Source organism: Erigeron canadensis, chromosome 1 (assembly GCF_010389155.1).
Source record: "Erigeron canadensis isolate Cc75 chromosome 1, C_canadensis_v1, whole genome shotgun sequence".
Taxonomy (NCBI): domain Eukaryota; kingdom Viridiplantae; phylum Streptophyta; class Magnoliopsida; order Asterales; family Asteraceae; genus Erigeron; species Erigeron canadensis.
Genome location: NC_057761.1, coordinates 29,696,382 through 29,721,928, shown reverse-complemented (window position 1 = coordinate 29,721,928; position 25,547 = coordinate 29,696,382). Strand labels below are relative to the sequence as shown.

Genomic DNA, 25,547 nt, shown 5'->3' with positions numbered 1-25,547 from the left:
TACATAGCATTTCATAGCATATCATTACGTCTCATATAATTGCATAACATATTTCATTATATATCGTGATTCATAACAACTCCAAGCATTTCATATCATTTCACATCATATCATAACGTCACATATCTTTGGGGTAGTATTTCAGGCTTCAACATGCATATACATAGCCCAAATCACCTCCCGTGTAATCCCGATTAACCATAAGTAAACAAGATATCAATTGGGAAGTTATTATATGAAAACCATGTTTTTGTTGAACCCTCAGCGTGTCAAAGTAGTGTATCTTACCTCGTAGAAGCGTACAAAATGATAACGTAAGTTACCGAGCTTTGCAAGTATTCCCGGCTACCTATAATCATTAAACGACATAACAAGCTAATAAGTACCCACTTACTTAAGGTCATGACTCAAGTCTAAATACCTATAAACATGACTCATGACAATGCTTGATGCATCGGATGTTCGTTTAATACTTAAGGCTTACATAACTCGACGAAACTTGACATTCACTCACTAAATTAACCTTTTTGGAAACTTGACATCATCATCATCTTTTAAAAGTATTACCGTTAGAAAGTAGACTCTCTCACGATTATGTGAATAACTTATTTGTCAAAAACGGAGTTACGGTTCCAAAAGTTATGGCCTTTTGAAAATTCTGTCGCTATTGCGTCGCAACTAAAGGTCACTGTTTTCTGGTTGCGCCGCAGCTAGTCCCGGTTCTGCACAAAACTCATTGTTTAACCTCCAAAACTTAACCAAACACACTCCAAATGACCCCAAACCTTATGAACGACTTTTGTACTTCAAAATTCATCATTTTAAGACCATAATAATGTAATGAAATCATTGATTAACCCCTACTTGATTTGCATCACAATAACAAACATTTAAGGTTACCAAATCGATTCAAACGCATGATTTTGACATTAAACAACCCCCTATTGACTTAGACCAGATATGAATTTAATCAAAGGATTGAAATGACATGAAACCAATGTAATAATACCTGAAGATTACAATAAGGATGCAAGCTGTGGATTAAAACCTCTTTAAATCACCAATAAACGATGAAATCAATCAAGAGAATGCTATGGGGCTAAAGGGGGCGGCTAGGGCTTCAAGAACAAGTATAATCTTTGTGTTTTTTAGTCTAATGACAGGTTAATTACCCCTTAACCCGTTTTTTAGATTAGCCCTATGTCAAAACTGGTCCATAAGCTTCCAAATGACTCATATTAAGCTCAAAACACCTATAGGGAATACTTACAACTCATTAAACACTTCAAGCACCTCTAAAGGCATATAAATACACTTTAAACATATTAATACATCAATCATTAAGGTATTCAAGCCTCACACGTCTAGCACATCAAACACATCTAAGCGTTAAATCTCCTAGAGACTTAACGGACATGTAGTGTTGACTTAACGACTCAAGTCAACCGTTAATTAAAAAGTTTGGGATGTTACAAAATTATTTACGGTCAAAGTTGAAAGAAAAAGACTCAAAAAATCAAAATAAGACCCTTAATATGGGACGGAGGGAGGGAATATTAGTCACGTCGGTATTTTCGCTAATTTAATTTTCTAAAAGTTAAACTACAAAGCAAAAACTACATCAATTAGCTTATGATCTAAAAAGTTACACAAACCATAATGTTAAAACTACAATAAAAAAATTATATTCCCTTTTTTGTTTTCAATCATTGTTCAACCTTAATATGTTCCCAGAACTTCTAAGTTGCATTTTTGTGATAAGTGGCTCACATCACATGCCTTTTTATAAACCAAAGTGGGGTGGGTTAGAGTGGGTAGTTGATATGTAAAATTTCCATTTACAAATTCTAGCTCAATGCCATCTCATCTGTTGCAGCGACAGTCAACTCCAATTTAATTTTCTCCCTCGGTCTTCTGATGTCATTTGTTATTTTTTCATAGGATCGAATTGTTATCATTAGATGGTGAATATAAAGTGTTTGAAAGCAAAATGTAACAAATTGATATAGCAGATGATCTTAATTAGTTAATTGTTACATGTACATAAAATAAATAAATAAAAAAAACACTAGTAGTTAGTATTTAGTTTTAATCAAATTGTAGATTAACCTCTAACCCGTGGAAAAGCAAATGATTCTATCAAAAATATTCACGATGCACACAAAGAAAATTTTTGGCCCATCTTTGAATTAATCGCCATTTTCAAATATTCTTAGCATTGTTGTTCTCCTAATAAGATAAATAAAGTATATTTGTTACTAGTTCCAAATAATTATTAACCCCTACCTCATATCACCAAACACTAAAATGGCTGGTGATAATAACACACTTCTAACTGAAATATATATAATTCTTCTTATTATCGCATCGGGGGCTTTGTTGATTGCCTTATATCATTGTATCTCAATGCTTTGGTGGGATTTACAACGACATAGAAGACAAAGAGGCCCAATAGAAATACAATTACAAACAAATGATATAAGTTTTGATAATTCTGTAGCGGAACTAATCCCAGCCCATAAGCATAAAAAGGTAATGGGCTCGGACGATGATGAGCCCATGTGCGCAGTTTGTCTAAGTGACTTCGAGGAAGGGGAAGAGCTACGAACTTTGCCCGATTGTATGCACTCGTTTCATGTCCCGTGTATCGATATGTGGTTGTACTCGCATCGTAATTGTCCTGTTTGTAGAATGGATGCGACCACTATAGCGACACCTTTGGTTGAAATTGTATATATAGTTGACCCACAACCACAAGACCGTCAAGACGAGGAAGAGGTAATTACAAGACCATTAAATCTTGATGTACCACAAGATCTTAGAAGCTCAACGTAATTAGTTTGTTACTTTCTTCTGATTAATTGTCGGATTTTGAGTTTGTTTTGTGCATCATTGGTCATCTACATAATTTATAACTAATGAAAGCTTAGTTTTATTATTTAGATCGACATACATATAAGACTAAGTTTGATTAGTTAGTAAGGTTTGAAATCATAACCAACTCAAAAAGTTTCGTACCTACAATTTTAAATTGTACTCGTATTATTTTTCTGTCACATGGTCTAAAACCGTTTTCAATTTGTCATAATAGTGAATTCAAGATCCATTTATGTGTGGCTCGAGACATAATTATGGATACTCCCTAAGCTTATTTTATGCTCTAAAAGATAAGACTATACATATTTTTAATTACTAAGTTTTATATGACATTAGTATAGACTATTTTGTCCTCACGGGGTTTACCCACTTAATTAAGGGTTCAATTTAAATGGCTTGCTTAATTTTTTTTTCCTTTTTAACTTTAGTTGTCTGATTATCAATGTAATCATGAAATTAATGAGAAAGACGAAAAAATAAATAAATATATAAAAAAAAAAAAACCTAACAAACACGGGCAATTTGCATGATGATTTGAGATTTTTATTATTTGAATCTTCGATTTTGGATTGGATTTATTTGTCCCAGCTAAATTAACTAAACAATTTGCAGACCCATAAAAAAAGTCTCATAAACTTGTAAGAAAATTAAATCGAAAAAGCCATGTTCTCTACACATTGTCACATTTACGAGTTGATCTGTAGATATTTTCTAAACAAAGAAAATTTGTATACCAAAGTCAAGGCTATTTATTTATTTAATATATTATCACAGAAAACCATGAAATATGTAAATTCAAGTTAAACGAAACAAAGTATTAGGTATTTGGAAGAAAAAAAAAAGGATAAAAGACTGAATACTTTATTTTATTTTTCGAGAAAATTATTTATATTGAATTTAATGTGATATCTAAATCTTTTAGCCAAATGGAACCTCAACTTTAAAGATTTTAGAACCCTTAAATGTTAACTACACGTACTAGGATCCAAAGAAGAAATTCAAACCTTGTCATGTGATATTTAATTTCTTGTGAATTAGGATTACCATAAACATTTGGACACACACATGAATAATTTCTGCAGATCATTAAAAGTACTATTGAATTCATTAAATTGTTAAACTACGAACTGAAAAAAAACTAGAAAGATATCAGCCACAAATTCTTAAGAAATATATTAATGAGAGTTTTTAAAAACTTTTTTAGGTGCAAGGGTACACTGTCAATCTCTAACATATTGATAAGAATTGGCAATGTTGTAAGTCAATGAAAGGATGTCATGTGTCTAGGAGAATTTTTGTCAAAATCTTTGTCGGGTGTAGTTTCAAAACCTTGTCAAAAGTTATCAAACAAACAAAAAAAAAAACTATAGTGGGGTCAAGGACTTGCATTTATGAGCCAAAAAAGATACCAATATTTGTCACAATTGGCTAAATATGACCGATTGAAGGAGTCAATCCTACTTGTCAATGGAAGAGTTATAATAGAGCAAAATGAGCTAATTATTGCCAGTGGAAGGAGCCGATACAAAGTGTTAATGTATGCATAGTTTTTTGAAAGCCCAACTTTTATATGTTAATGTATGCATAGAAGTTGAATTTTGAAGCCAAACAGAAGTGAAATTCTATGTTTGAGGTTTTTGTATTTTTTTAAGGCAAGTAGTAAAATTATAAGTAAAAAGATTATATAGTTAAGGATTATAAGTAATTTTTCTGTCACTAATTCATGGTTCAAATAGTAAGACACTTAGGTGTTACCCATAAAGTCTAGATTCGAATTTCCCAATTGATTCCTAGTTGTTGGGGGAAGGCTAGTGAATTTTTCTTTTGACATTGTTGCCTAGATTATGATAACGGAATCCGGTTTAGACAACTGCTTATCTGCTGTCGAGGTATGATCTCACCAATTGATGATATGAGGGTTTATTTTTATTTGAAAAGCACGTGTGAAAAGGAAAAAAAAACGTAGTATGTGGATTTCTAGTTGATGATGACCCATTTTATAACTTTGATTTAAAACCTATAAAACAGGTTAGGACAAGCTACAGGGTACAACCCTACATAGATATATTTACAGTTTAATCTTTTGCTTTTCACAATATTCGACTTGATGTTTTTCTTTTATCAAAAATTAAAGGGTATTCCATAACAATCTCAAGTAACTACAGAAAATGGCTTTAGACAAATATCATATCTCAGGATTTTAGATTTTGACTGCATAGGATTCGTGGTTCATTCTTTTTCCATGGCATGTAACCTTGATAACAATTGGAAGTGACCATGTCATTGTATAAGTCAAGAATAAATGAGACAATGTCCATGAGGGGACTAAAGATACAAGAAAGATGGACTAGTTACTTGTTCACATATTTATATAGCTTGTCATTTTTTAATTAATGGTTTTACTTGTGATCTTTTGACCCTTACATAAAAGTTAAATTCCTCTTTTGTTTGCCTCTCTATTGGAAATTTGGAATAACCTACTTAATTATGCTAAGAAGAGTTCAAATACCTCTTTAAACACAATCCAACTATATAGAAATGATGATACAAGAAATTATAAAGACAAGATAGTTCATATATTATGAAAAATGATACATAAAACTTGAATGATAGACCTAAAATTAAATCTAAGAAACTCGATATTGGGAGATTTCAATATCAAAAGTTGTGAAAATATTTGGACCCTAACCAATTTAAATCTTTGATGATGGTTAGCTTTCGAAACATGTAACACCCGTCGTTTAAAAATATGGATTTTCAAAAACTTTTGCCTAACGGCGTTAAAAGAAAGCGGAATTTAACCTTAAAAGTCCAAACCAGCAAAATCTGTTTGGTTTATTCATAAAATGGTGTTACTAGTCATATCATCAAAACAAGTCTAAATGGAAATCCATTGGTTGCCCAACATTAAACAACCGACATTATAGTAAATACAAATCATAAATATCTAAACATAAATGAATGTCTAATGCGAGCAGCCACTATGGGTAAACTACTGCCAACTTCAAGATCATCTACCCATGCCTCACATCTTCTCACATCTATCTGCTCACTATTGTTGGACCTGAGGGCACAACACATTTTTAAAGAGGAAGTGTTAGCTAACGAATTAACTAAGTAAGATAACACATAGTTTATAAAACGTTTGTCCATTTAAAACATTATATAAAAGTCATAATTACATCGTCAAGGCACATATCACATCGATGCATCACATCATCCATAATATATCATCGTATCAAACATCATCATCGTAGGTTGAATCACCTAACTGTGCCTAATCATCTTTTACTTTACATATAACATATAAGCATCATCGCATAGTGTGACATAAGTCACTTACATTAGGCGTGACATAAGTCACTCATCACATATAAGGTGTAAGTTTGTGTGTAGGCGGTCATAAGACCTAACAGGGAACCTCACACCCGACTAGATGGATAAGCCTTACGGCGGTCCATCAATGTCGTTAAGGAATGGCAAGCCAATCCAGGAGTAGTACGTATGTTCAAAGACATTGGTGGTTAATCACGCCACCCGGAGATACTCAAACCACATAATTATGTTGCAAGGAGCCACCCAAGCAACCATATACGCACCCGCCGGGCAAGGGCAAGTACGGGTTAAGCTTAACACTTTCATATCATATACGAGCTCGGTTTACATCACATATAGTTTAGGTGTCCACGTTACCTAAACATCATCACATATCATCTTTTTACGTTTGGGCCCTTAAACGTGCATGTGTCATGGCAACCTCAAGTCTAGTGAACTAGATGAACAAGCCATGTAGTCATGCACAATGTACATATCATCAACATATAACACATTTCACTTCATCTCAAGACATTACATAGCATTTCATAGCATATCATTACATCGCATGCATTGTTACATAACGTACATCATCATATATCATTGCATATCGTATATCATTACAACATTGCATATCATTTAGATCGTACATCATTTCATATCATCTATCATCTCATATCATATATCGTTGCAAAACACCTATTATCTCATATCGTAATTCATTTCATCTATTAAGCATACATAGCATCTCATTACAGTACATATCATTGGGGTAGCATTTCAGGCTTCAATATGCATCTACATAGCCCATATCACCTCCCGTATAATCCCGAATACACATAAGCAAACAAGATACCATTTGGGGAAGTTATTATATGAAAACTATGTTTTTGTTGAACCCTCAGCATGTCAAAGTAGTGTATCTTACCTCGTAGAAGCACACAACAAATGATAACGTAAGTTACCGAGCTTTGCAAGTATTCCCGACTACCTATAATCATTAAACGACATAATGAGCTAATAAGTACCCACTCGCTTATGGTCATGACTCAAGTCTAAATACCTATAAACATGACTCGTGACAATGCTTGATGCATCGGAGGTTCGTTTAATACTTAAGGCTTACATAACTCGACGGAACTCGACATTCACTTACTAAATTAACCTTTCTGGAAACTTGACATCTTCATCATCTTTTAAAAGTATTACAATTAGAAAGTAGACTCTCTCACAATTTCGTAGATAGCTTATTTGTTAAAAACGGAGTTGCGGTTCAAAAATTATAGCCATTTGAAAATTCTGTCGCTGTTGCGTCGCAACTAAAGGTCACTGTTTTCTAGCTGCGCCGTAGCTCGCGCAGCAGCTTAGTAGCTGCGGCGCAGCTAGCCCCGAATCTGCACAAACCTTATTGTTTAACCTCCAAAACTTAACCAAACACACCCCAAACGACCCATAACCTTATGAACGACTTTTGTACCTCAAAATTCATCATTTTAAGACCATAATGATGCAATGAAATCATTGATTAACTCCTAATTGATTTGCATCACAATAACAAACGTTTTAGGTTACCGAATCGATCAAAACACACGTTTATGACTCCAATCAACCCTCTAAAGACCTAGATCAGTTATGGAACGAATCAAGGGATTGAAAGGACATGAAATCAATGTAATAATACCTCAAATACCTGTAGATTACAAGAAGGATGCAAACTATGGATCAAAATCTCTTCAAATCATCAAGAAACGAGCAAAACACGTGAGGATTGATCAAGGAATTGGAGGGGTGGCTAGGAACTGAGATGAGAATGTGATTAGGGCTTAATGAACCCTTAATCAGTTGGAGCATCTTTCTTAATCTCAAACTTAGGTCCCTCCACTATTAAACATCACATTTAAGGCTTAAACGACTTAGCGGGAATAGTAACCGACACCTTTAACACATCTTAATCATCTTTGACATCTTAAACACATTAACATGTACGTCATTAAGGCATTGAAGCCTTCTATATATGGCACATTAATTACATATAAGCATTAGATCTCCTAGAGACTTAACGGACACGTTGTGTTGACTTAACGACTCAAGTCAACCGTTGATTAAAAAGTTCGGGATGTTACAAAACATATCGAACATATTGAATCAATAATTATATGATGTACAAGACTGCAAATAATTTATATTTTAGAACTAATTGCATTTTTGGTCCCTATGGTATTACACTTTTTGCAAGAATGGTCCAAATTTTTGAAAAGTCGCAATTTTGGTGCCAAAAGTGTGACTTTTTCGCAAAAATGGTCCAAAAGATAACTTCCGTCTAATTTCTTCTGTTAGTGTGGTCATGTGCCTCTCACATGATGGGCAATCTCGTCTTATTACACATACAAGGACCAATTTTGCAACTAACGCAATCTTTATTCTTTTTTTTTTCTTTTTTATTTATGTTATTTTGTTTCACAAACATCTTCTTCCCCAAACACATTCAACCACCAACCAACACCTTTTCTTCTAAAAAGAGTCTCAAATCTGAAATAGTAGCCAAACCCTAAATTCCAAATCTAAACAAATAATACTTAAACCCCTAATCTGAACTACTACCTTTGCAATCAAAACAAAGTGCTACATTTAATTAGCATATATATAAATCAGATATATAGATCTGTATATATAGATCTCTATATATATAAGATCTGTATTTATATATAGATCTCTACACTTCGGTCGGAGAAAATCACCACCACACTTCGGTCGGTATTCCCTATCTACACCATCACTATCTATATAGATATATAAATCTATATATATATATATATATATATATGTTTCTACATTTAAAACCCACCAGATCATGAAAAGGAAAATAATTGTGATGTTCAAAGATGGGTAAAAAAACCCTTGGCCGGACATACATGAACAAGATATATATAATATATATATATATATATATAGAGAGAGAGAGTTGAACAGCAGCCGTTGACCGAGATTGATGTTATGGGTGGTGTGGTGAGTGGGTAAGGTAATGTTATGGGTGGTGGGTAGGGGCCGACGGAGGTTTTGATGGCTAAAGGATGTCAACTAGGGAGGGTTTGACGATGGTGTGGGTGTGATATACGTTATGATGTAAGGTGTTTTGATGGCTGGAGGGGGTTACGGTGGTGCAGATTTGATGTACGGTGGTGTTGGTTAAAGTCCGGTGGGTGGTTTTCCGAAGGGGAGTAAGCACTGGTTTTTTTAGATATTGTGGAGCGGTGGAGTTGGTGGGCTGATGCTTTCAAGTTGGTGGTGTGTTTGATGTCTGGTGAGTGGTTTTACTGGTAAAGGTGGCCGAAAATAGTTAGTCATAAAAGTACAAATGGTCACTGAAAAGTAAACAAAATAGGAGAAAGAGATCGAGTAAAGAGATAGAGAGAGGGTAGAGAACGGTCTTGTTTATGTAAATCGACAATTTTACCCCTCACATGACCACACTAACGGAAGAAATTAGACGGAAGTTATCTTTTGGACCATTTTTGCGAAAAAGTCACACTTTTGGCACCAAAATTGCGACTTTTCAAAAGTTTGGACCATTCTTGCAAAAAGTGTAATACCACAGGGACCAAAAATGCAATTAGTTCTATATTTTATATGTAAAACAATATACATTCCACAGTTTAGACATACATTTCAAGTATTAATATATAGAGTAAAGTTCATGCAAGAACCGTTTACATATAAACACATATAAAATTGTGTAAGGATTTGTTCATATGTATTATTAATATACGAACATCAACTTATAATTAAAAGTAACTAACAGGCTTTTTAATTCAAATTGTTATCACATGAACTTCTTCCACCTCTTTATAAATATTTATTGTATTCTAGGATGAAGATAGGAGTTCAATCAAAACATTGTTTTTCTTGGTGTATTAGTGTATACATAGATACGAGTAGGATACATTTGGTGATAAAATAAAAATTTTCGTATATGTATTGTATTATAATAGAGGAGCAAAAACTGACAATATTTATGGATACATCACTTTCTTTGTTATGAGATACCATGTGATTTCGAGTGGCATCTCTCTTGAACCAAGATAGTCCCCCCCCCCCCCCCCCCTTACCATAAATCCACCCCTTTTCGATTTGCCGACCCTTTTTCAGTCTTCCCCCCTCTTTTTTTCGATTATTTCCCTCTCATTTTTCACCCCCTTTCACCATCACTACACACCCTGAAAAATGTTTTACAAAAATTAAACAAATGCATGTTAATTTTCTGGGCATAGAGTAAAACCACCAAGTTGCATGAGTTCATTTCAAGAATGTGATTTTCAGCAAAAGAAAAGGTATATTTTATATTATTTTTGGTACTAATAATGAAATGTTTTGGAGATTTTATGCACACCAAGTGTTTGACAAAGTCCAATGAGGCTTTTTAGTGTATGTTTAGTGGAAATATTACTTAGAAATTAGTTTACTTTGATGTTTGTACCTAGAGACAGTTGAAAGTTGTTTAGAGCTGAAACTTTTTTGAGAAAAAAAAAAAAGAAAAAAAATGAGAGCTTCAAGTAGTGTAGGGCTTGGTTTAAGTCTGATTTTTGGGTGTTTGTTATTAGCTCTTATTGGTGAGCTTTACTATCTTTTATGGTGGAAAAAGAGGGTAACTCATAGAGAAATGTTTCAAGAAAGTTATACTAGTCCAACAAGAGAATTCTTTTATATGTTTTGTTGGAAAAAGCCATCATCTTTGACCACTAATGCGTTGACCACTGACACCCAAGTTCATGAACCATCATCAGTTCACCAAAATAAGGATATTTGGATAACCCCATTTGGTGAACAGCAAGAAAATGGTACTAATGTTGACTCTGAAATGTTGACTATGCAAAACCTCTCTGTCCCAGCAAGATTTTTGTTCACTATTAAGGAAGAAACCAAGGAAGATTTAGAATCAGAAGAAATGAGTAAAATAGAGTCAAGAAGGAATTCAAGTGATGTCGATACGCCGTTTTTTACACCCTTAGCTTCACCACCATATTTTACACCACCTATAACTCCTGGTGATTATACATTTAGAACTTTTAGTCCTTTGTTTCAGTCTTCAAGTGATTTGGAATTCAATAGGATATGGGCTTCACCACCTCCTAAGTTTAAGTTCTTGAGAGATGCTGAAGATAAACTTCAAAAAAAATTGATGGAAAGATTTGATGATGATGATGATGTTGATGATGGTGTTTCATGTCATAGTGATGATGATGTAGTCAAGGATGGAGAAAATGGTTATTTAGTAACATTAATTGTGTCAAAGAACAATGAGAGTGAGTGTTGATCATCATTGGGACTGCCATCACATGTCTTCTCAGTGTCCTTCAAGCTTTTATCCAAAGGTACTTAAATTTAGACCATGGTTCCAAAATGCATTTAGTGAAAAAGAAACTTGATTGTTATCTGTGCAAAGTTTATATATATTTTTTGTATGAGTTGTTAGTAGAAATTTTTATCTAACAAAAAAGCTCATTACTTGCTCATTATAGAATCTGTATGTATTGTTGTATGCTAAAAGTTTCATCTTAAAAAAAAAGCTCATTTGAATTGTTTAGTTACATCAAGATAGCTTTTGTTAATCTTCAAGTTGGCCTAGTGTTTAGGCATCTGAAGTTCTCATAAGAGACCTGGCATTGTGTTTGAACCTCACTGGGTATACCGGAGTATCTCAAGGATAAGGCTCACTGACAAAACTATTGATTTAGGCCCCGAAGTCTATTATTTTTGAACGGCCAGGCCCGGAAGTCTTTAAGGCCTCAAACTTTATTACAAAAATAGTATAGTTTCAATATATTATATGCAAAGAAGGGCCTCAATTAGAATTTCTCTTTAGGCCCCAGCAAAGCTTGAAAAGCCCATGCGGGTAAATATCTTGAGATGTCAACGGAAAAAGTGTAGCAAATGGCCATGGGAATCTCAGTTACTCAGTTAGGCGGCATACATCAAAGCAAAAAGACTCAGGTTTCCCACACATATTATATTCCTTTTGGTTAGGTAGATTTGTTTTCTCGAAAACAGTTGATTTATGCATAGCTGTAATAATCAAAGTCAGAGTAATTATGAAATGTTAAGTTGTAAATCATACTGAAGAACTTGTGTACTGCTCTGTTGGGTACCTTGTAAGATTTTTGCCTACAATTTTGCCATTATTTATATTGATGTATTATTTCAATTGCTCTTTACCCCAAAAGATTCAGTTGATTCACTTGCTTTTGTCATTAAAACTTGTATAAATAATAGCATCCGGAGTTTATTGACAAGGTGGGGGACAACATTTTCATTCAGAATGCTAGTAAAGGTGGGGGTGGGAGCGTGGGACCATGTAGAAGTGGAATGGACGAATGGTTATTTTGTTTTATTAAAACTTAAAAGATCTTAATGTTTCTATGAGTTTTCTTAGATGTACTTGCTACCAGGCAATAAGTTTTGGGTCAAATAATGCGATGTAGTTAGACATTTGTTTGATGATAAGATATGTAATCTTATGGATCAATGTTATGAATTTGTAGTCTTGTAATGATGGCAACGGGGGAATCACCAAGGTTTGTCATCGTGGCTATCAGTACTGGGATAAGGATTGAGAAATAGGAGATGATCCATGGCTCAAACCTTAGCTGGTTGAATAAACATAGAAAAAATGACAACCCTTGTGTGGCCATGCAATCTGTTTTGGTAGACTTTATCTTGGTTTTTAGTGTGTATGACACTGGATGCAAACCCTGTGGGTTAGTAGCCGAAGGCTGGACACCATGATTATGTAGAAAATAAATAACGGCAACTAGGAAATTGTTTTGTTTATATGAACTATCAGAAATAGAAGTATTATTGTGGCAGAGAAAAAAGCAATACATTTTTGGCAATGTGTCTGCTTATGGCTCTATCTTTAAGGTTAGTTGCAAAATGTTGATACTCTTAGCTTTGATCATAAGAATTGTCATGTTTTGTTTCAATCAAAGAAAACATCTTAATTAGTAACATTATCTTTTGTTGTGATAAGTTGTGTGTTTTAATGGTGGACAAGGGTGGCCATACATTCGTATACTGTTATTAACTTATTATGTAATCAATGTGCTTTTTTGAAATAATGCTTTCGTCTTTCCTTTGAACTAAATATTCATAAACATATATGTGTATGCACATGTATGTCTATCTATTTAGCCATTTAGGCATTCATAAATTCATGTGCTTGTTGATAAATACCATGGGGTTGGACTTTGGAGTAGTCATTTATGTTGGGTCATTTGAATGTCTAAGGCAATATTGTACTACACCCAATACCTGTAAATCGGACCAATCCCTTACGAGTTACATGTGGTTACTATGTTTTTCTAGAAATAAATGTTTGTTGCATTAGCCTACATTGTAATTTGGTTTTGTTTTGGGTGGTGACTATAACATCAATTTGACTTGATTTATTAGATCTGTATGAGATTGAGGGAATTATTACATGAGGCTTGTATGTGTGCTTAAAGTTTGTATATCAAAACTCTAGTTCTTATGGTGACATAATGGCCTAATGGAGGTGTCGATAGATTGTGCTGCGGCCTGCAGGTTGTGAGACCGCAGCAAGACAGTGTCTTGATCTATTTCAAGACAAGGTGATATGACATTGCTAAAGGGTGGGGTGGTGGGGGATGGGGGGAGAGGATGGAGTGGTGGTTAGCTAAGATAGATTAAGTATCATTTGATCTGATGTGTTTCAAATAGAGTGCTTCTCCTTTCCGTGTGTTTGTCCGAACAACACCCTTCACTCTCTATGAGATCCCCTGGGTAGCATCGTATGTACCACAGACATCGCATACTTCTTTTGAGCTTATTGTACATGGCATTCTGTGAAGTTCAACCGTATTAGTTCAACAATACATCTAAGTTTGTTGGAAATTTCAGTGCCCTTTTAAGTAACATTGTTATAAAGCACATAATGTGATACACTACAGACACTTTTTTCTTTACCATTACTTAATTAAAGTTATGGCTGTATGCACAGTAAAAATATGGAGTATGAGGAACTTAAAATGGTAAATGAGTGTCACAGTCTACATGGCACAATCTTGCAGTGAGTGATAGAGGGGACCATGTATACGCACAGAGTACTCGGATAATTGCAGGACCACTGGTACATTTTTATCATTTTGCGAAGACACACAATTACAGAAACAAAGGAGTACATGACCTGCTGCTTCTTGCTTTTTGGTAGGATGGATCTTGATCATGGATCATTCACCCCACCAAATCTTTAGTAAACCAACAAGTGTTGATCACTTTTAAGTTTTAACACCTTATATAAACCCTTTTTTTTAAACATGTTTTGATCACTTTCCTATAGATACCCATAAACCGTTTACTATGTCAGTTTATAAGATTGTTTATGCCTCTTATAAGTTTGGATGATCCATGCTTTGCAAACAGACTAATTCCAAGGCGATTCGCTTTGCGAGCCCGGGGTCATAGTGGGTGAACGCCGTTGGCTACTAGAGGGTTTATGCTAATGATAGAACTTGTGACCTAGTGGTTGAGTCTGTTATAAGATTCTAATGGTTTAGAACCTCATCCAATGTTGAACCATCTTGATTGAGATGACCCTATATGTTTTTGCCATGTTCGCCTATAGATGTTTCATTACTAAGTTGGAGAATAGAGTTCAAAATTAACAGCTAAATTTGATGATAGATTTAAAGTTTATCAATCAGACTGATGGGCATGATCGTGATATTAGAGATACCAATCTTCTCTATTTTGTGTATACGATACGTTATGCTAAAACACTAATGTTTCAATATGTATAAGATTTCAATACGATAGTTTTACATAAACGAGTTGAACACGTTGATCGCTCTAAGCATACGTGTAATTTGTTTCAGAAACCTAAATGAATATATACATATTAAAAGAAACTTTCGATTGTCCTAAAAAAAGAAAATACAATATACAACCTTCTTGATACTTCGAATATGGATAAGGTGATGGTTCCCAAGAATCTTTGCTAAAGTAGCTAACTTCATTCGATTAATTTTGAATCTTTTCGATGTAGAAATGGATTTCTTTCGTCCAGATATCCTTATACAAAGCTTTAGGCTTGACGATCTTTACAGATACATCAATTTAATCACTATGATTTTGTCACATGTACCAAAATTCCCGAACATACATAAAGAATTATAACATTGCAGCCGAAAAGGATGCTTGGTGAAAAACCCTTTGATCTGACGAACCACTTTGACACTTTGTCTCTACCTATATGTTTGCAATTTACGTAGGGCTAGCAAAAGTTAATGCCCGTAAATTCGGACAACTTTTTACATTCCAAACTCCAAAGGACCAGCTGAGTATGTAAAGTGTAAACTACTAGCTTGATTCTAGACAATAAAAAACCGAAGAATGTTGTATCAGTAATTCACTTGAAAGCCTTATTAGACTCGTGACATGAATAGACTAAAGTATCCTATTCACAAAATTTTAGCTCCTAGACTTATTGGGCCTTTTATGTACAGGTTTTGGCCTTTTGGATTGTGGTCAGACCCAGCTGTATCCGTATATTAACAAATTGTGATGTCTTTTTGAGTTGTACATTGAAACAAAGTAGTACTCGAAACTAGTCATGCCCAAAAATCGGTTATTGGAGAAACCGGTTCCACCGGAACCGAATCCAGTTTTGGTCAACCAGGTCAAAAATTGATTTTGACCAAACTAGAAAAAGTTGACCGGTTTTTCCCCCAAAAAATAGAAACCAAACCGATATGGAACCCCCCAAAAAAACTTAAAAAATTGCTTTTTTTTTTTTCGAAAAAGGAATGTGAAGTGAGTGAATGGTTAAGGGGTGTGGATGAAAGGAGAGAAATGTTAACGTATTCACCTATAATAATAGGGCACATCTTTTTGTTTTGTATTTTTGTATTATTTTTTATTTTGATTGAAATATTGTGATGTATTATAGAGTATATTAAAGTATTGAATTTAAAGGTAAATGATTAAGGAAAAATGAGAAAGAGAAGGTGATAGTAATGAGTAGGTAAAACTCAAGTGTTATGTAAAAATGTAGATAAACAATTTGACGGTTAAAAATTACTTAAGGGCTTATTTTGATGTGTGAATTAGGCAAATGTTTTACATGCTTTCTTTTCGGTGTATTTTTCTTTGCTACTTGCATATTGATGGTTACTAGTGGTTTCTTTTGTAACTACATGTCTACGTATATATATTTTCTGGCAGTGTATATCGTTTGTTTCATATTTAAGTTGGTTAAAAAACTCATCAATTTTTTTTTTTAAAAGACATTCTAATCTATCCTTAGTCCTAAATTATACGCATTTCTAGGATGAAACTCAGGACTTTCAAAAAATCCCTATTAAATCAACCTCCACAAATCTGGGAAGTAGGACTCGAACCAAGGTGGATCCCCAAGTTCAAAGACCTTACCAATGTGCCACCAACCCCATTGACTCATCAAATTAAATTTTATAATACATTTACACAAAAAATCGAAGTGGGATCCAAAAATATTATTAATTTAATATGTGAAAGGTTTTCATCTAAATTGAGTCCGAAACAACAATACTTACTTTTCTCATTTGTTGGGCTGTGCGACAGTTGGGACGAAACCATCGATCATTTGTTGTGCTATTGTCCTTTTTCAACTATCATTTGGGGAAGAGTTGCAAGTTGGTGCAAAGTGAGAAGTCTTCATTTCTCTTCTGTTCGAGAGGTGATTGAATGTTATAATACAGTGGGTTTGGGTAAGAAAGTAAGAAATATATATAAAGGTATCGTCTATGTCACTTGTTGGTTTTTATGGAAAGCAAGAAACGAAAAAGTATTTCAACAATACTTACTTTTCTCATTTGTTGGGCTGTGCGACAGTTGGGACGAATCGATCATTTGTTGTGCTATTGTCCTTTTTCTACTATCATTTGGGGAAGAGTTGCAAGTTGGTGCAAAGTGGGAAGTCTTTGTTTTTCTTCTGTTCAAGAGGTGATTGAATGTTATAATATAGTGGGCTTGGGTAAGAAAGTAAGAAAGATATTTAAAGGTATCGTCTATGTCACTTGTTGGTTTTTATGGAAAGCAAGAAACGAAAAAGTATTTCAACAAAGTTCTCTTTGCATCGATAAGGTTTTTTTTAGATATTAAAGCTATAAGCTTCTTGTGGTATAGTAGTAGATTAAAGCAAGGAACTATCAATTGGTACTTGGGAGGATTGGAAGAGTTTTAACGTAACAATTCCTCCATTGTAATCGTTGTACTGCTCCGTAATTGTGAAGTAATGTATTATAGTTGTGAATGAATCTTAATTTTCAAAAAAAGAAAATTACTCTTCTCATATTATTTATTTGATGCGATGCATTATTTTACCAAGAAAAATAGCTTTATTAGGATATTTTAATATATCCATCAAATCAGGTGAAAATTAGACTTCTTTTATATCGAGTTTTCTTATTTTGAAAACCATTTTTTTAAAAACATGAAAACTCTTAAATTAGATATTTGTTTACATATTTTTTTTTGTTCATTCACATGTGAAATGATTTAAAAATGTATGTTGTAGAAGAAACTTTTTGAAAAAACCTTCAAAGTAGTCTTTTATGAACTTGTGAATGAATTTGTTCACATTTTCTATTCACATGTGACAAACGACTATATATGAGTTTTTGAAAAAAAATTTCTTGTGCAACATATATTTTTATAACGTTTCATATGTGAATGAACAAAAAAAATATGTGGTCTAATATAAAATTTAGGATTTCTCACGGTTTTTACAAAAAAATGAGTTCTCAAAATAAGAGTCCTATATATATATATAAGTTGATGTTAAGATAATAGAACTATTTTATAAGATAAGGACTTAGAATGTAAATTAGCAAAATAAGGGTTTAGGATGTAAATTAATTCATTAAGGGCAAATTTGGTAATTTATAAAAACCTTTCCATGGTGGGGTGTTTATTAAGGACATTTTGGTAATTTTGCATGTGACATTTTGGCAACACTTTACATTTTGAGGGGGGGGGGGGTTGTATAATCTTTAATAAGGAGTATATATATATATTATATCAAAGGTAAATACCAAAATAATAAATAACAAAACAGGTCAAAAATAACAAAATATGAACAAAACAAATTTAAAAGAATAAACCATTTTGTAGTGGAAAAAAAAGCCATGATCAAACTATAATTGACAAATTCCCCATGGCTTTGGGCATTTACCTCTTCAGACGCATGCAGACCGTGTTATCGCACCCTCGGTCTCCACGGGTACCTTTGAATTCCAACCGCTAACATACAGCCCGCTTGGATGTCACTGCTAGAGTTTGAAGCATTATCCAATTAACACGTCGTTCTAAAAAATAACAATAACATAACAATTCAATATCAAATAATAAAAAAACACGAACACAATAACAAAAATAAAATTAAAGTGATATAAAAAAATTGTATGTTTTTTTTTGTTAAGAAATTCTACTTAACTTGATTTGTTTGTTAAAGATAGGATGAAGATGAAAAATATGAATAAGAATGATTGATAAAAATTTGTGTTGTATATATAGTAATTTATTGAGGAGTTTTAAGGATATTATATATCTTTAAAATAAAAAAAGATTTGTTTTGATAGAAAAAGATTTATGATAGAGCTTTAAATATAATTATATAACTTAATGAGCAAATAAAATATTAAAAAAAAATCTTTAAAAAAAAGAGCTCTAGAGTAATTAAGAGAGAGTATTAGGCCTAAAAAGAATTTTAAGGGGTGTCAAGTGTACCTTTAACCTCTTCTTTTAGTTATAATTGGTATAAATATCATTATTCAATCAATTAATGATTTTTCAAAAAAAGAAGTGGTTGTACATCAGTACATTATTAATTTTTATCATATATCATCAAATGTGTTTTATTCTACAGTATAAATTTAAAACATGTTTGACAATGTAGGATTAAAAATCAGTAAGCGTTAAATTTGAAAAACGTTATATATAATTATCGCACGTGAATTAAATATGCACATTATTTGTACTTACTGATTAAAACATATATACGTGTTTTATTATTATTTTTTTCTCGAAGAAGAATAGTTGATGGATTTGGAGAATCCTAAATGAATTACTCCAATAAAGTGCAGGAATCTAAGCGAATCATTTGCATGCTATTCACGTGACCACGATTGATATTAAAGTACAGTATTTATCATCGTTCACAAATGGTATCACTCGATAATTATCCAATAATTTCAAAGAAACTCACCATAGATGAGAAGAAAACCCCCCACCAACATAAAAACTTCATTTTTCCCCCTCATGCTAGACTTAAATTTATGACCTCCTTATCATTAAAATTACTGGGAGCACCACCTCAACCAATTGAATTGAGTGATATCGTCAACATATTGAATTTCAATAATTGGAATTTAAAAGGACTTGGGACTTTAAGGATTTGGACTTAATTACATTCGAGGAATTCCTACTAATCTACGTATAGAGTTTTTTCAGAAATAGTCGGGTTTTTTCTTAAAAAGAAATTAGATATATGAAAAACCAATATTGTTAAACCTTTTTTTTTGAAAGGTATGGATCATTTTCTCGTAACAGGAGATCCAGCTTACGTTGTATTAACTGGATCCGCGCTAGAGAACCCCCTCACCTTCAATACCTAGTAGGAGGAGAAACTTCCAACCAAACTGTCCGAAGATAAAGTTGCTGTTAAATAAACCTAATTATGAAGATTTTTAATATGGGGATGGGAATATAAGGTTGTCGAATATCTAAACTTAGGTGTGGAACACTCACATATTGTTTTTTTAATCCATAAAAATTATGGGGGCCATGCATTTATTCATTGAACAAAAAATAATAAAATATTACTATGTGATGGGTTCGGTGTCGCATAACCTTATATTCTCTTTTCCATACATTCTAAAGACACATGTTTAAACACATTCACATAAATTTAAAGATACAGTAAAATATATATGACTAAAGTCTATCTACCACTTAGCTCGAAACAAAACGTAGCCTATCTCTTTCCAATTATTTAGAACTAGAAGGGTACTTGTGTAATGCGACGACAATGAAGCGACTATGTGACGGTGGCGACGATTGTTGGTGACGGTGGCAGTGACATCGAGTGGTGTAATTAATTGATGTAAAATTAATTGAATTAAAGGGGTTAGTGGAAATATGTTTGAGCATAAGGAAATTATGGTGTAATTTAATTATGATGGGTAGTTCAATTTAATCGCATACCCGAAAAGTGAGATTTTAAATAGGAGGGTTGGAGGGTGTTTGATATTATGTTTTGAAGTGATTATTTAATTATTTTTTTTAAAAACACAAATAATTTTAAAAAATGTTTGTATGGAAAATTGATTATTAATTTGTTATGAAAACGTCGTTTTGAAAACGTACATACTTTTTCAAAGCGCACACATGTTTTATTGTGAAAACGCAAAATTCATTTTGTAAACGCTACAACATGTACCCCTTAATCTTTATATCTTTTAATTTTTTTGTGAACAACAGTAGTGGTGATTAAACTCAATGCATTGCCTCTTCATCGTTCGGTAGAGATCGATCACGTTAACAACATAGTCAATCCGAGGACATGACTGATGGTGGAAGTCTCACTACCTTTCTGAAAGAAACCGGGTAAATGCTTGAGAAAAAAAAAACCATGCACATCTCATTATTAATTACTTCCCAATATATATTTTAAAATTGTCGAACCCGTAACTAACATTTTACTTAAATACATAAAGGAAATTAAATAATTAAAAACCCTTTAATCGTAAGTGGTCCGCTGCACCCTAGAGTCTATTTAATTAGTACTATAATAATGGCACAGTACATCAAAAACAGATTCTATCTTTTTGTTTGCGGCATTTGAATTTTTTATAGTCATTGTCACAAGTTTTGATAATAGAGAAGATATTGTGCATAAGTGCATTCACGGAAATGATAGCTCGAAAACTCAAGCAATAAGTTTTTTTCAAAAAAATGTTGGATTATACATAAGTTATGATATTTAGGTTTATTTTAAATAAAGTTATGCTTATTCTAATTAAACTTACGTTTACCAATTATAAACTATAAAAAGAATTATTTATCAGATAGTCCAAAAGAAGTGTCAATCTAATTAGTTCTTGTTCTTAGTTATTGTTCGACAATAGAAAGTTAAAACGTTGTTCATTGGATTTTACGACGCCATCGAGTCAAATGTTGATATGATGTGTGATGATGACTCTTTATCTGCGTGATTTGCGGAAAATGTTTGATGTTTTGGTTGTGGAGGAAGCTTGATATCCATAAAGATAACAAAACGACGCGCGCCACGCATGTTGAAATGATAGCTAAATCAACATTGCCCTAAAAATGAACGACAAAAACTTTAGATGAAGATCTTAATGATATAATGGACCGTTGTTAGAGATTCTATAATGAGTATAGCATATTGTAAAGCTTAACGATGTTTGAACACGAATGAAGTAAATGATCATTGTATCTTTTTGACCAAGGATGCTTTAAAAAGGTTTTGAAATAGGCGTTTGCAACTTAAACACCTAAGAGTCATGATTGGTATAGTACGTGTGACCTTATAGAAATCATACAACACAATATGTTACATTATAAGCCACTAAAAAGTACATGTCTTTATTCAGAAATGACATGATACTTTTGTCTTTAGAGTCGAAACATCATACGTTTTGAAATGGATTAATTAGATTGACAATCATACTGTTTGGTTGACTAGTGGTAACTAAAGTACAATATATTATTATTAGAATCAACTATCTAGTGTAATAGTACTTGAGTTTTAGCTCAATAGTTTAAAAATCATCCTCCTTGTATGAATTCTTGTGTTCAAGTCTTGAGGAAGACATATGAATTAAGTCCCTTTATGAGAGCTTGAGTTGGATATACTCGGTTCAAGTATGAGGGAGCATGGTTTACCCTATTAATCGTCGTGTCTTCGAGCGGATAAGTAGGGGGCTTTACCCCATCGGGTATTTGAAATAGGCATTTCTAATTCGAAGGAGCTCTCTAGTGTGCACCCGGTTATGAAAACGTATGCTAGACCTCCCGCTATTTAATTACGACATGAATTTTCCAGCGAAATTCACATTTTTATTTAAAAAAATTAACTAGTGTAATATGATGATGCCATATCTATTCGTATATACGTATGGCAGCTTGGGAATAATAATCTAAATATAGGCGTTTGGTTATTATGATTGAATTGTTTGGATAATTATTTTGATCTTTGATAAACTTATTTTAATTGCGTATATTTTGATATTAGTGCTCCGGCCCATCTTATAGACAGGTAGTCTCAAAATATATTAATTAAAGTTAAAAGATTAGAATTCAAGAATATTAAATAGATACCAAATAAAATTAAAATACCTAAAAATAAAACATAAAACGATTCAAATAAGGCAAAAAGTTGAATAAGTAATACGTAATAAACATATATTTTTAGTAAATTGATTCTTGATGACAACTTTTGATTTCTTTTAGTCAAACCTAATTCAACAGTGTTTTTTTTCTTATGCAACCAAAAGCTAGCGAGCAAACAGTAATTTCTTTTGGTTTCCATCAAATATAGACGAATTAAAAATTTACACAGTAACGGTATGATTCAAGCAACCATCAATATGACCAATATCATAACTTAATCGATACGAAAGCTAAAGAAAAAACATATGAAAATTAACTTCATATAAATATTGATTAGAGTTTACCCCTTAATTTCAACTTTAGTTAAATAAAATGAGAAACAAAAAGTTTACAGTATATAACTTGTAAAATACATACCAATCCATCAACAAAGACCATTTTGAACGTTTTGATTTTCTTTGGGTTGTTTCACTCCGAAACAGTCCATACATGCACAACACGGAGTCGTAGATGATGGTTAACATGTTGCCTTAAGATCTTCAAGATGAACTATTATGGTCTTATTTTTTGTTGTTGAAAGAGAAGCCATAATGAACCTATAATGAACAAAAAACTAAATTAATTAAAATAGATAATAATACCAATAACATAAGAGCACTCATAGTGCCATAGACTCATCCTGCAAGGACTAGTCCCTGTCAGGACCACATCAGCCTAAGGACTAACTAAGGACTAATCCCTCAAAACACCCACAATGTCAGGACTAGTCTAGGACTCACAATTTATTTATTTTTACCTTTATTATACCATCTATTTAATTACACACTTTTATCCCTCTAACTTATAAAACTCAGTTTTAGAATAAAAACACAATGAAAATTTTCATTAATAAATAACATACAATATAATAAAATAAAACAAACATAATACAAATACATTAATAAAAACATAAACACACTTAACACTAACACATTACTAATAAACACACTTAATACTAACACATGGTCTATAAAACCCATACATAAGACTAACATTAAGAGTAGTCCGAGTCCAAAGTATTGTCGCCGTCATTGCGATGAATGTACAGATATGGTTCAGGAGACTCGACAGCGTCGCCGGGTTGCGGAGATGCGTACTCCTCCCCAGGGTCAGTTTGGTAATCATCAGGACGACCACCGTCGATAGCGCCTTGCCAGTATATTACGTGGTCTAGAGTGACGTTTAAAGTGGTAATAGCAGCGGTAAGCTGGAAAACAGTTTGATTGAGCCAGTCGATGTGTTGCCGAAGATAAATAATGTACTCAACTTCAACGGCGTTACGAGCATGTTCTGCAGCTTCAAGTCATTCAATTTCGGCTGTGAGTGCCGCTTTGTTGGAAGTCAAGTTGTCAATGACATTGTTAACTGCAGATCTGTTTGTATCACTTGAAGCATGTGATCTTGCATGCCCATTTTTGCAGCGTTAACAGTCATGTTTGTTATGTTATTTGTCATGGTTCTTTTGTGAATGTGTGTTATTTGTGTAGAAGAGTGTCTGTTTTTTTTAATAGAGAAATGGTTTGTATGGTAAATGGTTGTATATATATACATATGGGGAAATGTTAGGTAAAACATGCAATACATATCTTAGGTAAAGCAGGGGGATTTCCATATGGCCGTTTCAAGGACCATTAGTGTAAAATTTGTGAACTTTTGAAATTTGTGCGTTACATTGAAACAAGGAAAAAAAAATTTCGGCCAATGTTCGTCTGTGCAGGGACGAAAGCAGGAGAATGAAGCAGAGGACGAGTTATACTTAACGGTGTGCACTCGTCCTCGATGCAAGAACGAGCGGGGAACGAAGACGCTGTGACTCCTCTAAGAATTCAATGTTAAATAATAATAATAATAATGATTAAATATGAATAAAGTATATAAATAAAAAAACCTTTTTGGTAATTGATTGTAGGTTTATTTTCTTGGCCGTAGTTTTTTTTGGGTTGAGAATATGTGAGGGTTTTCTCTAGGTGATATATATATATCTAGATAATAATAATAAAGATTTTTTTTTATTAAAGGTCAATCATTAATTAAATAAATATTATTAAAAATAGAGGATTAATAAGGATGGAGTATTAGGCTAAAGGAGAAGGATTAGGGGTGCCAAGTGTACCCCCAACCCCCTCTTTTAGTTATAACTAAAAGAGGAGGTTAACTAAAAGAGGGGGTTGGGGGTACACTTGACACCCCTAATCCCCCTCCTACATCCTAATCCTCCCTCCTTATTAATCATCTAATTTTTAAATAATTATTTAATAAAAAATGGCTGACCTTTAATAAAAAATCTTATAAAAAAATCTTTATTATTATTATCTATATATTTATGACCTAGAAAAACCCTCATATATTATCAACCTTAAGAAAAAACCTACGGCAAAAAAAAAAAATACGATCGACTAGCAAAAAGGTTTTTTTATTTATATACTTTGTTCACATTTAATTATTATTATTAGTATTATTTAATATTAAACTATTATATTATTGTTATTATTATCTCTTTTAATATTTATATGGAGTTAATTTTCATATGTTTTTTCTTTAGCTTTCGTATTGATTAAGTTGTGATATTGGTCATACACTTTTTTTCCTCTTTTTATCTAACTAAAGTTGAAAAAAAAGGGTAAACTGGAATCAATATTTATACGGAGTTAATTTTCATATGTTTTTTCTTTAGATTTCGTATTGATTAAGTTGTGATATTGGTCATACACTTTTTGTTTCTCTTTTTATTTAACTAAAATTGAAAAAAAAGGTAAAATTGAATCAATATTTATATGGAGTTAATTTTCATTTTTTTTTTCTTTAGTTTTCGTATTCATTAAGTTGTAATATTGGTAATACATTTTTTGTTTCACAATTATTATAAGATTTATTATATATCTTGAGACTACCCGTCCATGGACGGGTAG

The 25,547-nt window shown here is 32.8% G+C and overlaps 2 protein-coding genes and 1 long non-coding RNA gene across 5 annotated transcripts; 2 read left to right on the top strand and 1 right to left on the bottom strand.

Moving 5' to 3' along the window:
* The first annotated feature begins 2,307 nt into the window (after nt 1–2,307).
* On the top strand, nt 2,308–2,835 carry LOC122589321 (RING-H2 finger protein ATL52-like). Its single transcript, XM_043761610.1, has one exon. The coding sequence runs from the start codon at nt 2,308–2,310 to the stop codon at nt 2,833–2,835; it is 528 nt and encodes a 175-aa protein (XP_043617545.1).
* Nucleotides 2,836–10,338: 7,503 nt separating this feature from the next.
* LOC122580775 lies at nt 10,339–13,072 on the top strand. 3 transcript variants are annotated; one of them, XM_043752964.1, is made up of 2 exons: nt 10,339–11,561; nt 12,729–13,072. In XM_043752964.1, the coding sequence occupies exon 1, from the start codon at nt 10,730–10,732 to the stop codon at nt 11,501–11,503; it is 774 nt and encodes a 257-aa protein (XP_043608899.1). In that variant the 5' UTR covers nt 10,339–10,729; the 3' UTR covers nt 11,504–11,561; nt 12,729–13,072. The 3 variants fall into 3 exon arrangements, with proteins under 3 accessions (XP_043608899.1, XP_043608896.1, XP_043608897.1); XM_043752961.1 differs by lacking the exon at nt 12,729–13,072 and adding an exon at nt 11,816–12,371; XM_043752962.1 differs by lacking the exon at nt 12,729–13,072 and adding an exon at nt 12,053–12,371 and having other exon boundaries at nt 10,340–11,561.
* Nucleotides 13,073–14,988: 1,916 nt separating this feature from the next.
* LOC122585958 lies at nt 14,989–17,191 on the bottom strand. Its single transcript, XR_006321831.1, has 3 exons — nt 17,049–17,191; nt 16,779–16,910; nt 14,989–15,575 (listed from the first exon to the last, which is right to left on the bottom strand). It is a non-coding gene; the product is annotated as an uncharacterized LOC122585958 (long non-coding RNA).
* Between the last annotated feature and the right edge of the window lie 8,356 nt (nt 17,192–25,547).